This window comes from Vanellus vanellus (genome assembly GCF_965231255.1).
Source record: "Vanellus vanellus genome assembly, chromosome: 1".
Lineage (NCBI taxonomy): Eukaryota > Metazoa > Chordata > Aves > Charadriiformes > Charadriidae > Vanellus > Vanellus vanellus.
In genome coordinates this window covers 210,144,291-210,161,209 of record NC_138905.1, presented here as the reverse complement: position 1 = coordinate 210,161,209, position 16,919 = coordinate 210,144,291, and the positions used below count along the sequence as shown (strand labels likewise).

The 16,919-nt window shown below is 44.7% G+C and overlaps 1 protein-coding gene across 1 annotated transcript in view; it reads right to left on the bottom strand.

Moving 5' to 3' along the window:
- Positions 1 to 8,346, bottom strand: part of MTMR2 (myotubularin related protein 2) — a gene marked incomplete at both ends in the record, with an annotated part of 61,747 nt that extends 53,401 nt beyond the window's left edge. The window contains one exon of the mRNA XM_082483450.1: positions 8,264 to 8,346. Coding sequence (XP_082339576.1) covers positions 8,264 to 8,346 — 83 coding nt within the window. The remainder of the gene's footprint in view (positions 1 to 8,263) is intronic.
- Positions 8,347 to 16,919: the final 8,573 nt, after the last annotated feature.

Below are 16,919 nucleotides of genomic sequence, written 5' to 3'. Positions count from 1 at the left end.
CTCACTCCACCAGTTAAATTTTGTTCAAAAAAATATAGTTGGGTTAACTTTTAGCCCTGTCATTCTGTACTGCCATTGCTCTTCATAGGCCATAAGCTTTGTAGTAAATTTTCAAAGCCTCGGGACTGAGGTTTGTTACTCTTGCTTTGCCTGAACTGTTCTTGGCCTGCCTGCAGCTTTATTTCACTTGGTTTAGTTGTGACTGCAATTTCTGTAATTGGCCAGGTGTCTATATCTACTTTGTTTTAGTTTTGTTTGTGTATGGTACAACCACAGTTTTGCACAAATAACATTAACAAGCAGTTATTCTATATAGAATGAAACATTTACCACTAATGTAGTGACTTCGTATAGAATAATACAACAGCCGGGCATGACAGCAGAGGACTGGAGAAGTGGAGACAAAGGATGTAGCATAGAGGAGTACAGGCATAGGATGAGAAGAGATAGGGCACAGCCTTGGCACTGGAGGCCATGGCTATAAACAACTCACCAATGGTCAGTTGAAGAAATGTAGACCTAGAGCTGGACAAAACTGGTTTTAGGGGTAAAAAAGAGAACAAAGAAATAGTGTCTAATATCCATAAAAGCAACCATATATAGTAAAAATCAGATGTAATGTGGAATTGCAGACCAATGAAGAAAGACATAAAGTTGTTTTACCAAACATACTAAATGATCCCAGGTGGATCCTACAGTACGGAAAGAAGAAACTGTCAACACAAACCTCATACTTCTCCCAGCAAATGACTCCGGATGCTGACAACTTGCTGTAACACCCATCACCACCAGAATAAAACCAGCAACATGGAAGAATAAAACCTGGGGACCTGGAGGAGTAGGGGAGGGGTGAGCATAAGACCAGGAAAAGGGGTAGAAACTAAGATCTGTATGCCTGACAGTTTTAACTGCATTATTACTCTTTCTTTTTTTTGTAATAATTGCATCTCAAATGAATAGACTTTCAAAATCTCAGTTACACTAACAATAAATTCTTTGCTATATAAAGATGTGCTGCCCTTTTGTTCGTGAACAAGATTTTGAGTTTAATACTTTGTACAAGCACGTAGCCTCTCTGCGTCACAGTAAATAAATCCAGATAAAAATGTCTTATTCTAAACAGGTGTTGCCTGTCTTCCCAGAACAAAGAAAAAAGCCCCATAAACTCATGTTTTTCTAACTAGTTCAGCAGAAATATGATCACATACCCACACTGGACCCAGATCAAATTTGAACCATTGGGTGATCTAACATTAATGATTCCAGAGCCACAGCCAGAAGACTACAGAAAGGCCAGATCTGTAAAGTGGAAGCATTTGTGCAGAGCTAACAAAATGACTAGAACATCACCTTGAAAGGGTTATGAACTAGAAAACTGCTAACACTTTCCCTCCATTAAATATATCAGGGCTTAGACAGCAATGGAAAAGAATTCATGGAGCAGAGAGGGAAAAGAGGAGCAAGGAAAAGAGCTACCTTGAAATCACTGGAAAATTACTGAGTGAGAACATTGTCTGGCAAAAGAAACTACAGATAGTAGGAAAAGGAAAAACAAATACTTGAAAAGTTCCACTGATTTCTTTGTTGTTGTCTTTCACTGAATTTTTCTTCAATTAGCCCCCAGTTACTGGGACTATAAAACAGCCAGATGTTTTTTAGTTAAAAATGAAGATGGGGGTAATTACTGTGACAGTGTCTCTTCTGTATTCTCAACTTCCCTGGGTTATCCCAAACACTTCATTACCTTCTGGTCACCCACCCTCCTCTTCATGATGGAATGGGCTTCCCTTGGACAAATAACAACTACTTTTTTCATGTCCCATTTTACAACTACACCTTGTATGTAACACCTTATCACAGTGACCTCTGGAAGGTTTCCGATGCATTTCTAATATCTGCTTACTGTTTTTTTCCTCAACTAAGCTTTCTGGTAATGTAAGCCCTTCGGTGTACGGATCAGGTCTCTTTTTACACTTCCTGATACCCCCAGCACTGAAAAACCAGTAAAGCAGGTCATCAGGAAAAGATTCATGAAAAAGAAGCTGTGGACTATTGATTCTGATGAGCCATTCAAGAGGTGTTACGACCTTTCCAAATGCAGTTCTTGCCTTTGTACATAAGGTATAAAAGAATCAGCAAAGGAAGAGAGACAATAAAATATCAGAAATAGATAACAAAACATGTACAAGACAGGTGTTAACCTATAACTGAAGTCATGGCAGGAGTACAATCACGTAACAGATAGGAATTGCGTAATCTGACATTGTCAGGTCATCCTCAATCTTAAAATTGAGGTTCTGTAATTGTGTCTCTGTTCTAAATAGCCTGTAGTTGAGGAACTATGCGTATGACTCAAAACTGTCTAGCAAATAGACTGTTAGTCAATGTAACATTACCATCTCTCCTTAGAAAAGGCAGTGCTTGATGGGACCCAAGAGAGTCGTGTTCTGAGCCTAGCTTTACTCCTCACCAGCTGTCAGATCTTGCCTCATCTCTCCACAGCAGTTTTTCATCTCATCCTTAAACTTTCTCACTCTTCGCCCAATCTCCCAGCAAGGAGTCTCAGCACTTGACTGCACATCCAAGAGCTTAGTAAAATTACCCGCCAGGCATTAGTAAAAATAGAGTAGTCTATGCTTAGGCACATTTAAATACTTGGTCCCTGGCTCTTCAACGAAGAAATCACCATCTTCTATATCTGTATAGCAACTAGAACCATGGCACGCCAAATTCCTGTGAGGCTTTTAAATAGCAATATAAAATAATATAAAAAAATTAAATAGCAATATAAACAGGTGTTAATTGTATTTTATATTCTCAAATAGAAACTGTACTTAAAAAACAAACACATACACTTTTATTGAATGGTCAGAACCTGGACAAAGAGGTCTGCATGCACCTGACAGAGGAAACAACTAAGACAGAAGGTCTCACACTCCAAGAGAAGTACCAATGGTTTCTGCTGAATGCAGGAGCCGAAACATGCATGCCAAAGATTGCTACTAAAAACAATTCCCATGTTCTTCAAAGGTAACAATTTCTCTTCACAAGTGCGCTGTGTAAATTAAACGCTCTAAAATCTTTTTGACTGAATGTTATTTTCATTATTTTCTGCCACAAATGCTCACTCTAATAAAAGATTCTCCTCACTTTGTAAACATATACGCAGGCAAAACTACTCTTTATCTTCACAATATACAGTACATGAAAAAACTATCTCAGAATGGACTTCAGTTGCAAATAAGTGTTATAAATTATCACTCACATATTAAAATTAATGATAATGAGCCCGTCTGGAGTTGCAAATTGGTTCTAGGCACAGCGTTAAGTTTCTCGGATGCAAAATACAGTTCATTATCAATGCTCAGCCAGCAACATACTTGTCTTTAATGGTAACAACTCTTGAGAAAACCTGCTTCACACATATAAGAAATCAAACGTCAGAAGTGCTCTCAAAGCCCATGAGGAAAATGACAGCTACTCACATTTCACTGAACACCAGAACTGGCTAAAATCTTCCCTTTCAAACTCTAACTTCAATGACTCATCACAAAACAACTCAATCAGCAAATCTCACACATCTGGTAGCAATGTGGTGCTAGCGAGCCCTCCTCAGCCAACAGCTTACAGACCCAACTCCTTCCAGCATCACCCTCACCCGTGGGGAAAAGAATCCCTTCAACCTAGCCTTAAATCAGACCAGGTATTGACAGGACCTTATTTGAGACGAAGGGGGGAGTTCATACCTCATGGAGTTATTGCTTCAACAGACCTTCCTGCACTGATTTACACAGAGTTTATGTTTTCAGAGTTACCCCTGCAAACATAAAGACAAGGAGCGTGATTATTCTCATATGCTCCAGTAAAAGTGCAATGCATAGGATCTGCTGTGTCTGCAGACCTCTGTGGATGATAACCACCAGCAGAGAGGTGGTAACAAGCAACCAGAAAGTGGTAACATCAAACATTGCTACAGTCCTGATGGCAGGAAACATCTGCCCACTGCCTTATCTCTTTCTCTCATTTTATACTGAGGTTGAAATACCGCTGACATCTCCTACAGCTGTTTCTTTACAGTACAATCACCTCCACACTATTCCACAGGCAATACAAATTTACCTTCAGCAGATGTAGCAGAAAGCCTCTTAGATACCTTACTGGACTGCTGTTCAGACTGGACTGTAATATGCTTTTTCAGATAACATTTCAGAGGAATACGAAGAGATATACAGTCATCAGAAACCACAGCATATAATCACACAGACTGCACAAATAAAATGCCTAATCGCCTTTCATGAAAAGTAAATATCTGAAGTTTGACATCACCTTTTTCCTAAAGTCATGTGTTCTGCTAAAGTCATACATGCTCTATCTGGCTTTCCTTTCACAAAAGGAAAGATTATGGTAGAATTTTGCTGGCTGTTACTTTTAATTCTAAAGGTCAGAGGGTCCATATACAATTTCAAATTTAAAAAAAAAAAGGGGGGGGCAAAAAACGCACCCACAACTCTACTGACAAATTCATTTTAAGAGTGATCTTTGAAGAAGTCTGATTAACTAGCAGAGCTGAAATGTGTTTATCCACTCACTCACTCACCCAGGATCCCCAGGCCATTTTATAGATATAAAAGCAGTCCATAACACTGAGTAAAGCTTGCTCTTCTGGACATAACTACACTGTACCTCATCAAATATTAGAATCAGGGTTTTACCTCAGTCCTTTTTCTGTCTCACGGGTTGGTCCTCGCCTGACACTGCAGCTCCTTGCAAGCTGCTAGTTAAATACCACCACAGCTCTTTATGAGTAGACGGCTCACGGTCATCTGTCTTCCATGAGAACAGGATGCAAGGGGAAAGTCCATCCCAAATATTGACCTTTGGAAACCGCAGAGAGCTGCAGAACCCAGTGCTGTGCCACCCAAAACTAGCACTGGGTGAGACGGCTTAGACTGGAAAAGTAGAATAGCTGTTTCAGCACAACTATGAGAGCAGCGGAGTTAATTAGCTGTGACCTGCTCATTTGAAACTACCTCAGTATTTCCACATACAGCTGGGGATTTTTTACTACGTACAAACAGCTATACTGTGAGTCTCATAAAGAGTTTTTCAAATATTTTTCTAGTTGGGACAGAAAGAAGATAACATTTGTCTGGTAATTCCCGTATCTTAGGGACCACAGGCACTGCACATTACTAGGGTCTATTAAAATATCAAGGCAACTGACACTGTCAAATGCCATTATTGCCACGTCACATGCATTACTAAAAGACAAATAAATGTATATACATTCTTTAAGGCACTTATTCACATGAGCAACCTTACGTATAAGTAAACTCTACCAAGCATGTCTTTTTCAGGAGTTAGATCTTAAATATCTCTAGAAATATTAAACTCTCTTAATTTCAAAGCTGGAGCTGAAAGAATCCAAATAATGCATTGCTGTATACATTTGATACTAGCATCTTTACATATCTTCTCAATCTTGCATAAAACAATTCAGTCAACTACAATTCAATAAAGCTTCGCATTGCTAGGTAACTGTGAATCTGGGATGAGTGGCCTTCTACTTATTTTTTGTTGTTGTTCCTTTTAAATAAAATGGATTATAAAAACTGATGACAGCACCCTTGTGATTCATTGTGCTCCTCGCATCATCCCCAAAGCTAGCTTTTTCTTTTTAAACAAAATCGCTTCGTGAAAATGTGTCACATCTCTATAATCATAGGTTAACAATTCAAAGTTGGTCTAGCTATTAGACCACAATCACAAAGATGAAAATACTTATGTTTCAATGCCTACAAATAGTCACACTAGCTTCAGAGGGATTGTTCTGATGCATAAAATCAGATTGCAGCAGAACTCTAAGGAAAAAAAAATCTTAAAAAAAAAAACCACAACTGAAAATGAATCTACAGTCCAATTCATAGGAAAATTATTTGTTTGTGCATGAGTATCACTAGATTTTCACGGGAAGTTGGTAATAAACATTCTGAGGGTTACCAGGCATCTCTCATTACAAGAGCCTTATTTCACTTTCTTGTAATTTTGCCCTAATCTTACCCATTTTAAGTAAAAAGTGTCACAGCATACACCAACTCAACGTGAGGGTTTTTTTTATTAATAACTGCAGATGAAAAATATTTCTCTATTTCCAACACCTGGCTAAAGAAAAATATTTTTTTTTAATACCTCAAAAAATTGGCTAGCTTTCTTCTACAAGTTCTAGATGTTGGACCAGAGACTTGAAATTCTGAAAGCTTTTTTCTGTAAGCTTTCTTATATCCCAAGAAATCGGCTCGAGTCTGGGCCTCTTCAGGGCTTGGAGCATGCTCAACATAGCCTTGTGCATTCTCAACAGAAACAGATTCATCATTTCAATTTCCCAGCGGTTCCATCTGTGCAAGGCATGCTGCTGAGAGGCTGAACAGGAGTTTCCTTGTAGCCACTGGCTCTCCTGAGTTAAGGTCTCTTTTGTGTCCACAGGCCTGTCTCTTACAGCGACTGACCTCCAGATAGGTCCAAGTTGCTCAAGTTGATGCAAAGGGAAAAAGAAGAGTATACTGGGTCAGTTAGATAAGTGGGAAAGAGGTCTGTAGGCATCTGGCAGGGCACAGGTAAACTGCACAAACCGATACAGAGAGCAGACAATAGAAGAATTTGATGAAAGAAGGTGAAATGAGGATGAGGAGTCATGAAGGACTTAAGAAGGAAGAAGCCCAAGTGCAAAGTGGGAACTGCCTGTCTGGAGAGCAGCTCTGTGGGAAAGACCCTGGGGGTCCTGCTGGGGAAAACCCAAGCATGGGAGTACAGAAATGCTGGCAGCAAAGAGGCTACCAGTACCCTGGGCTGTAAGAACAGGGGAAGAGCCAGGAGATCCAGGGATGGATCCTACTTTAGTCGGCACTCATTAGAGCACTTCTGGAATACTGCATCCAGGTTTTAGTCCCTCAGTGCAGGAAAGACGTTGATGAACTGGACGGAATTCAGGGAAGCGCCATCAGGACAGTGGGGCTGGAGCACCTGACTGTGAGGAGAGGCTGGGGGAGACTGCTTCAAGGGGCTGAAAAGCAGCCCCAGTGCCTAGTGGAAAGTATCCAGAAGATGGAGATGCGCTGCCCTGAGAGGCTGTGCGGTCTCCATCTTTGTAGGTTTTCAAGACCAGGCTGGGGGAAAGGCATAAGCAGCCTGATCTGATCTCAGAGCTGTCTCTGCTGTGAACAGGAGGCTGGACAGAGGGATGCCAAGATCCCTTCAGCCTGAGTTACCCTGTGATCCTATAACCTCCCCATGGCGAGGGCAGCTGTAACAGGGACAGAATAACCTTCAGCCACTGGGTCATCCTGCTCCCAGGCCCTACCACGAAACCCAGGGCCTCCTGTGTCACCACCCCTGTCCATCAGCCAACGGTCTCCTTTGCTACCCTACTGCATTCTCCTCCATCAAACACACGGCCCAAGCGAGACACGCTTGCCAGTCACAGATTTCAAACTTCACCGACAGCCTGTGGAGGATGGGAGGAACAGGAAAGCCTCCTTTCAGCTTCTGTGACTTAAAGACCTTGGAAATTACCCACATGGCATTAAAAGTCACTCAGACCGCAAAGCCAAGCCCCCAGAACAAGCTGGGAGGACAAAACCACAAACGCTCACCGCACCCCAGGAAATCTGCTACCGAGAAAGCACAGGGCAAGGCCCGGCCTGGGAGCAGCAGTGCGCGGGGAGGTGGCGAACAGCCCTGGTGCCCTGCCCTTCCAGCAAGAGCTCACCTGTACTATTGATTCCCTAAATCCAGCCGCTGCACGTACCGCTGCTTTGGCGGGCAGCGCAGCTTTGGCTATTAAGAGAGCTTTTATGGAGAGGCTGCTGCGGGTGGCACCTCCTGCTCTCACTATATGCCTGGATGAGAAACCGGCCTGGCCGCAGTCGAGCAGTGCCCATGCCTGCACCGTCACCCCGATGCCACCCCAAACGCCGGGACACCTCACAGGGGACACCCTGGCGGGCAAGATCCAGCAGCGGGGAAACACCAGAGCCTGCTGCCCACGGAGAGAGAAAATGGCACCAGCTCCATCCTCTCGGTTTCCTTCGCCCTGCCGGCCCCTCTTCGCCCTCTTCCTTTTCCCCCCTTCCATGCCCCGCGATGGTTCTTGACTGACGAGGGGCCCCTCAAGCCGCCGAGCCCCGCGGCACTGCGGCAGCCCGGCCCCGGCCCCGCTGCGGGCGGCGGAGGAGGGCAGAGGGGGCGATAGCGCGGCGGCCGTTACCTGGAGAGGGAGTCGCCGCTGGGCGGCCGCGTCGCCGCCGCCCGCCCGGCGCCGAGGCTCTCGCAGCTGGAGCTCTCCTCCATGCCGGGCGGCGGGGCGGCCCCCGGGGCCGGCGGCTGTCTGTCTGTCTGTCTGTCTGTCTGTCTGTCAGCCGAGCGGCGGGCGCCGCGCCGGGCGGGAAGCGGCCATGTTGGCCCGGCGTGCCGCGCGGGGAGGGCGGGCTGAGGCGGGGCGGCGGGAGGGGGCCGAGCCCGCCGGCTGCGGGGCTGAGGGGAAAGGAGGCCGGGCAGGGGGATACACACTGCCGCCGCCGGTACCTTCCGCTCAGCCCGCAGTCCTGGCTGCCGGGGAAAGGGGCGGGGGCGCTATGCGGCTCTCCTTGCCTTCGTCGGGCTGAGGGGAGGTGGGCGGCCGCCGGAGCGAGGGGAAGGGCGTCGTGCCCGGCCTCCCCTCGGCACACCCCCGCCTCCCGTCCCGCAGCGTGGGCTCCGGGGCCCCCTCAGCCCCCCCCCCCCCCCCCCCCCGGTCTCGGGAGCGAGAGGAGGGTGAGGGGCGGGGGGAGCCAGCCAGCGAGTTGGTGCGGGTGCAGAATTGTCCCGGATCTGCCTGTTTGGCCCCGTGAGAACCGAGGGAAGGCGGTAGCTGCCGGGTGGTCATTGCTACGAGCAAGGAAATGGTGTCTCTCAAAGATCCCCCTTAAAATCTTGAAGTCATCTTCTTAGTGTTAGGGTAGCCTGCGACGGGCTCTGCGGAGACTCCCTCTTGTGCTGGGTTGTGTGCTCGTAGGAACGGTTGTGCTCCTGAAATTTGTAATGCCCCGTGTCTGCTCAAGGATCCCCCTTTGAGTTTGTCCCTCAGCTGGACGGGGCAGGAGCCGTTGGAACGCGGCAGGTCACAGCCACGCGAGCCCGCAGAGTGCCGGCGCGGATCCTTGGTGCGCTCACAGAGACGTTACCTGACCGGCGGCTGGTGTGCCTGCGGGACGGTATGTGCCCGGGAGCTTTGCGGTCCCAGCTGGCTGTCAAACGCTCTGCCCGAAGAGCCACGGTACACTCAGTTCTTTGGAGCAATTCGGTGAGCCAGCAAAAAAGCTCTTGGCATTGCTTACGAAGACCGGGGAATTGCATCTTAAGCCTCCCATACCCAGCGCGAAGATGTCTTCCAAACACACAGCTGTTTTGGTAAAAATCTCACAAGGCAAAGAAGCGGAAACGCTGGGGATGTGTTACTGGGCAGGTGGGTTTCCAGTAAGGCCTGCTTGTTGGCAAAGACAGCACCTGATGTCAGAGCATCAGTCCAAATGTGCCTCCCCATTTGAAACTACCTCAAAACAGTGTAAACCCTGTATTTCTAAACATCTGAATACTCAGTGGCTGTAAAATGGTTACTGAAACATCTCTTCATGCTCCAAGGAGTAAATTAGTTGATGTATTTCTTTCTGTTGTTTCCCGTATTGTTGCTGTCATCAGAGTGTAACTCCAGAGCAGTTTAAATCACGCAGAAGCCCGTGAACATGAGCAGGATGCTGAAGCAGGGTTGCGATAGCCCTGCCTGAGACTGCACGATGTGACTGTGAAATTGCCTCTGTCGCTCTTTCCTTTAATGTCTATCAGCAGCTGTTGAGCAAGCTTGATGTGGGATGGTTTTGCAGCTGGTTTAAACTTGAAAATACAGCTTTGTTGCAGCAGGGTTGTTTTTTTTTTTTATTATTTTTTAACTTAATCTTCTGCACAAAAAGTTTATAGATTGGCAAATGAGTTTGTCTAGTGTGTGTGGGGGGGGTGTCAGCCTAGAAAATTGAGTTTGTGGAGGCTTTTCTAAAATGAAAAGTCTGTTTTCTGTTCAGAAGTGAGATTTTTGTTTTAAAAAATAAGCTAATTGCTAGTGGTTTACTGCAGTGTTAAAATCCAAACAAAATGCATTGACATTATTACAGTGAAAAGATCGATAGACCTGTGCTGATTTTGTTCCAGCTGTAAAATTTTCTTAAATATTCATTATTTTTTTCCTCTAGTTAGGAGCAATAAACCGTTCAGAAGTACCATTTATTAATGGAAAATGAGATACTAATGAGATACTCTCTTCTCCCCTCTTCTCTTTAGCTTTCCATCCCCACCTATGTCTGGGCAAGTGGACGGTGTCCTCTTCAGAGACAAGCGGACAGGGGGTGCTGTAGCAGCAGCGGTTTTGCATCTTTGGTAAGCAGTCAAGCAGTTCCTGGTAGCCTTTTCCCACTGCTGCACTCTTTTCCCAGCCTTTCCAAGGATGGAGTTCCTGGTGGTAGTAACCTTTCAGAGAGGTCAGCGCTGTAGAACTAACACAGAGCAGTGTGTGTCTCCCTTTCAAATCTTATCAAATGGCCTTGTGGTGAGTTGGTATTACCTCTATTCCCTCTGCTAAGCTTAGTTTGATAGAGGTGCAGTTGTTTAAAAAAAGTCAAGTAGGAATAAAAACAATATATAAAACCTCCTTTGCTATGTGAAAGTATTAGAGTGCCTTCCTTTCTTCCTAATTTGCTATTGATGTGGCATCTCTAAGTAGTTTATTGATGAAGTGCTCTATTTGCTTTTCATTGCCCTGTTTTGTTCTTGGCCTTATCCCCAGGGCCTGTGAAACCCTTTAGAAATTCCCACTGGTGCTTTGTAAATGAGAACAAAGCTAATCACCTCCTGCATCTCTCCTGCTGCTGAAAGAAACTAGCAGTCTGATCAGTGAGTCTTTCTGCTCAACAATACCACATTTTCTAAGTCAGTCAGAATTTTCTCTCTATGAAGTGAGTTACCTCAGGGCTCTTACAAGTGATGGAGAATTAAATAAAGGCCCTGACATAACCAAAACCAATTAAGGACAATTCACGAGACTATTTTATAACTGATGCAAAATAAGTGTAGTTCAGTCTGTTAACCTACTTTTGCTTGCCACATCCCTTACCATTATCTTAAAAGTATCATCATTTGGGTTTTTTTTTTTATGAGGGAATGTTCTGCCGTTTTCTGATTTGAACGCAGGAAACAATAAAAGAAAATTAACATAATAGATAAGTAATAAAATTATCTGTGTTCATCTTTAATTCCATGTGGCTGACACAGCTGAGGTAAATGATACCCCAGAAGAGAGAATGACAAAGAACTTTCTTGAATCAAAGGTGTGAAAGATTATTTCCAGTTAAAGGACAAGCCGACATCCTGCAATACTTTCTGAAATGGTACGTGGTTGTAACTTTTGTTTAGAGCACATAGGAAGTGTAAAATACATAGCGTGGCTTTCTTAGGTGTTCAGAGGCTGCCAAAGCTGTGGTGAGTACAACACAAAGAGGGTAATTTTATGTACCATATAAAACATGGTTAAGTGAGGGGAAGTAAAACTTGCCTCAGTCCTTCAGTGTGAAAAGAGATAGTATTTGTGTCCTTTGCATTTAAACTATGTGTCTGTTGAGCAAGGGGCTTTCTAGCTCTGTGTGTATGTGTAGTCTATACATCTGGTATATGATAGAAGAATGTGCCAGATGTTACAAATCCAGATGTTCGAATCCCTGGAACCTCCTAGCTTTGCTGCTGCAAGCACAGGCCTGTCATTTCACACATTGTGAGCACAGCGGTCCTCAAAGCTAGGAACAGTCACACACCCCAGGCGTCCTGGCACAGCCTGCTCATAGGGGTCTTGTGGGGATGTCTGGTCATGGTCTGTGACTCCTTGACTAAATGTACCTGGAGCATCAGGTGCCAGAGCAGAGGAGGAATCATGCTCCTACAGTGGTCAAAGGGTGGACCGGGAAGCAGGACCATATGCTCAGATGATTCTCTCTAAGAAAGCATTCTGCCCTGCTGCAGTCTTTGTCATAACCTGCCCTTACATGGTACAGCTCATCAGACTTTCCCCTCCCTTCCCCTCTTCCCCATCACATAACCCAACACTGTTATTTGAAAGGCCTATAACAAGGGAGTGAGAGCCCTGATCGCTTCTGAAAATGGTTGCCTTGTTCCCTTCACTCCAACCCCGATATTAAAATCATATCCATCCTAAAACTCTCTCTCCTTGCTGGAGCTCTATGGATCTCCCATATTTTCCCCGCTATATTCATACATTCCCGTGCCCTGTTAGCCAGCGCATTAAATAATTCATGGCAATGGCAGCTTCACACACTGTGCCTTCCTCTCTAGTAGTCCACATCAGTGAGTCCAACAAATTTTCAGCATGACTCAGTCCCATAATTGTTCTGAAAACCACACAACCAGAGACACCCTTGTCTCTCCCTTTGATTCACTAAAATGGTTCTCAGATTTATTACGTTTTCTTGTCTCCTTGATGTACAGCTTAAGGGCAGTGGGCAGCCGATAAAAGATTCTCAGCGCCTTGGGAAGGGTGGAGTGTCACTGGCGAGATCCCACTGTGATGTATGATCATCAAATCACACTGGAGGTGGCATGTGTTCCTTTTGTCAAGCTCCATCAGCTGATAAAGTATGAGGTCAGAAACAGCGAGAGCTTTGGCACACACAGAGAGGCTGATGAAGAACAACGTGCTGTGGCTGTGATTTGGAGGTGGAGTTGCTTGTGGTTGCGAGAACATCTGTTACAAGATGGTCATGGGGCACATGCACGGATTTGGTCCTGCTGATGCATGATGCCTGTGCTGTCAAAACTGGAAACTAGTCAAAACCAAAAGAGTGACTTGCACTTAAATTGTCACCTTGTCTCCAAGATCTCCATGTACTTGAGGTTAACCCAATCAGAGTGGTCACCTTAGCTCACCCATGGTGTGGTTCTTTACCAGCTGTGATGGCACCCTGACAGTGCTTTTGTCTTGCACCCCTCGTGTCTGATAGAAACCGAAGCTAATGATCAGTGGGCCTCTGACACTTTTTTTTGTCAGTCGATTGGGGTTTTTTTATGCAGTCATGCACATATTGGTGTTACAGATGTGGGGCTCTGGACTCAACCTGGACCTAATACTGCATGCTACAGCTTGCTACCTGTTTACAGAGCACTGATAGGCAGAATATTTATTCTGCTTGCTGCTCTGCCTGTGTAGTGCTTTCTTGTCCTCACTCCCACCACCAGCTCACGTCTGCTCACAGAGCAGTGAGGCATTGAATATCAGACAGGCTAATGAGTACGTCAGGATCCATCCCAATGCACGCTCAGTGTGTACAAGCCACTGCCTGGAGTCAGGCGTGTCACCTGACTTCTGATTGCCTTATGCTTTTAATTTTTAATGGTCTCTGCAGATACTGACTTATTGCAATGTACTGTAGCATGCGTTTGCTTGTAGCTAAGCAATGATACCGGTGCAGTCCAAGGCTGACAAAGTAAGTATGTTAGTACTGTAGCACCCTGTTCTGGAGAGCGTGCGGCTGCCTCACCCGCTGCGTGCTGCATTCCTCTGGCTCTAGGGGCAGGACTTCCATTACATGCTGCAAAACATATTGTAGTTTTAGAAGACCAATTTTTAGTGTCACTTCAAATAAAGTAGTATAGTATCTTTCCTCCTGAAGGACTAAATAAATCATAGCAGCTGTCTGGCTGTCTACAGGTTTGGACTGCAACACTTCAGCAGCTCCTTGCCATCTGTGTAATGGTCTCCAATCTGGCAAACATGAAGTAAGAATTACTCACAGGAGTTAAATTTGAAAGTTCTGGTGCTTGTTAAACCACTACTGCTGGAAATAAATGTATTTCCAGAACTCGTAGGGTGATCAGGCAGGAAGGAAGGACATTGGGGCAAGAATTGGTTTTGGTATTTTCAGCCATTAGGAGGGTGATTTTCAGATGTCTCAGCATTTGCACTGAGCAGTCTCATTAATATGGTGATAGGTGTTCATATACGGGGTAAGAGTCTCTGTATCTCTTGGATCTCAAATCTTTATTTTACGGTACTGATTTATACACAAATTTTCAAGCAAACAAGCATTTTAAATGCAGGTAATTTTATGTCTACATTGTCTGAAATAGTACTATCTTTATATTGTGTGTGTGCACACAGACTTTTCAAGGTGAGATCTTAATCTACAACTGGTGTATTTAATAGCTACAATTAGGGAAATGGTTAAGAATACTTGATTTTATCTCAGTTATGCTTCTTTTCCTACTAAGGAAGATGTGTATTTGTGGTAGTGTTTTAATAAAACACAATAAAATTATGATGATAAGATCTGGAGATTATATTAAAAATGAAAAGGGTGCACCTAGAATATAAAATACAGTAGAAATTAATTCCTTTTGGTCTCCCTTTTATTTACCTCGATGGCTTACATTTCCATGTGGAAGGCTCATACAGTTGCCTGACTTTCTTTTAGAAGCAATAGGTGTTCGGCTCTAGTGATGGGCGGGCTGGGGAGTTGCAGGCTTAACAGTGAGCGCAATAAAAATGAAGTATTTGAGAGGTGTTTGATTATCTGCTCTGTGTGAGTAAACTATCTGCAGTGGATGAGCTGTGGAAAACAGTCAGGAAGCTACTGAAGACACATTAGGATATGGCCAGACTGCTCCATAAGGAACTGGTCCTAGTGTGAGCAGAAACCAGTTTACTACTCCTGGCCTCATGGTCAGCACCTCTCCCTTAGCACATTTTATTTAGCAATGTGGACCTACCCAGGGAGTTGTTTCTCATTGCCCCCAAGGCCGTTACACAGCCAGTATGGGGACACTGGTCAGTGTTTCTAGGAGCACCAGATAGCTGGAAAGGGGAGTACGTGCTTCCCCCAAAAAGGTGGTAGTGAGTGACTGGTCAGGAAAGTGCACAACTGCAGAAGCATGCGATGTCCTACAAGCAGGCTCAGATTAAAATTTTGGCATAAGCTGAAACAATCAGTTATTATTACCATTTTCATAGACATGAACACCACTTCCCTCCTTTTGAAGCTAGTTTTAGATCATAAAAGAAGCTGCCAGCTTGTGCCTATCTTGCCACTTGTTTTGCAGTCAAATCTATGTTGCATTCAAGAAATGAATGCATGAAAGAAATATTTAGGCTGCAAAGCCATGTGTACCAAAACTTAGGAAATGCCTGATTTAAATTTCCACATGTAACATGAAATGGATCCTGTTCAGACATCTCATCTGTGTGCTGGATTCGGTGAAGGTTCAGGACAAAAAGCATGATGGGACTGTGTAATTAAAAATCAGTTTAATGCCTGCACGTAAGCATGGCTGAATTCAGGTTTCACAAGCAACTCTAAATATGCCGTTTCTAGCCATATTCCAGCATTTGGATGTCAAATACTTCTACCCCGCATAGCAAGACTCTGATGCAGTGCTGATATATAAACTCCTGAAGTTTGTGAAGACCAAAAGTAAGCATTAATTATCTTATGTGAATGTAATGTCACCATATCATGTGCAGTGACCCCTGAGCCTTCAGTACTGTAACTCAGAGACTGTGATGGTCCTCACACCCTCATTCCTCTGTGCGTGTCTGTGTGTTTTGGGTCTGGGATGTTTGAAAAGGATCACCGTCTCATGTGTTTGGCTCAGAAGATAAGGAGAAGCAATACAATCCAGTATCCTCTTTCCTGCCCTTGAAAGGCAATAGCCTCATGTCTGCAATTTGTCTGAGAGATTGAGAGGGACATACGCTACTGTTGGGGAGTTTACGAAGGAAGATGATAGCCCTCATTTCTCAGGTGGGGAATTCCTGCCCTTGACGAGGAAGAGGAAGGATGGGAAGCAAGTTTTAGTGCTGGATTTGGTGGCACTACGGTGGAGGGAGAAGAAGGAAGCTTTAGGCAACCTTTTTTTTTTTCCTGCCCAGGGATGGCACCACTTGATCCATCACGGGGGTCCCAGAGTGGTGTGATGGAATGGTAACAGGAAGCACAGTCCTCCACCGTCTCCCAGCTGCAGCTGCTCTGGCAGCTCAGCAGTGTCTCCAGGCAATATCTGCTGCTGCTCTGCCAACAGGTTCAGCCCATCCTCAGCATGCTGATAGACGAGCTCGTGTGGTTCGTGAACAGACACAGGTTGGAGGCTGATGCTTTGGCTGGGACACGTTTGCTTTGGCCAGCTCTGCTACAAAAACAACTGCAGAGAGCAGAGGTGCTTGTGAGGTTGGCAGTGCCTGAAACCAGCAGGAATTCCGAATGAGCCCTGGCTTGAACTGTCAGCATGTGCCTCACAGCTCCCTCGGATGCTTCCGTCATGCTGGAGTGTTGCCAACATGCTTTCCAGCCTAAGGATATTGAGAAAAGTGAAAGAACAGGGGTTTAACATTAAATGTCTCAACCCAAGCAGAGTGGAATTTCCCAGGGCATATTTCTTTACCCTGAGGGCATTCCCTGTGCTGAGTACAAATACCCAATTCCAAAAAACGGAGGAGTGATCCCTTCCCAGAGAAGGGTCACAAGAATCCTTTGTAAAGGCAAGGGTTAAGTAGCATTAATGTAGACCGGTATCCCTAGTAAGAGATATTAATTCACTTTTAGAAAGGAAAAGAAGTGAAGGAGGGAAATGTCCTTGTTCTGCTCAAACATTTCTTCATGGACAAGATTTAAAGCCTTTGGCTGTATGAATATGTTGCTCAATAACCTGAATATCTGTTAGCTCAGTGCCCATTGTAAAAATGCTTGGATCATATTCTATAGAGCACATTCCCACTCTGATTAAATCTAACACAAAACTGAACACATTTCAAATCTATATTATGGCGACAGTGAAGATGA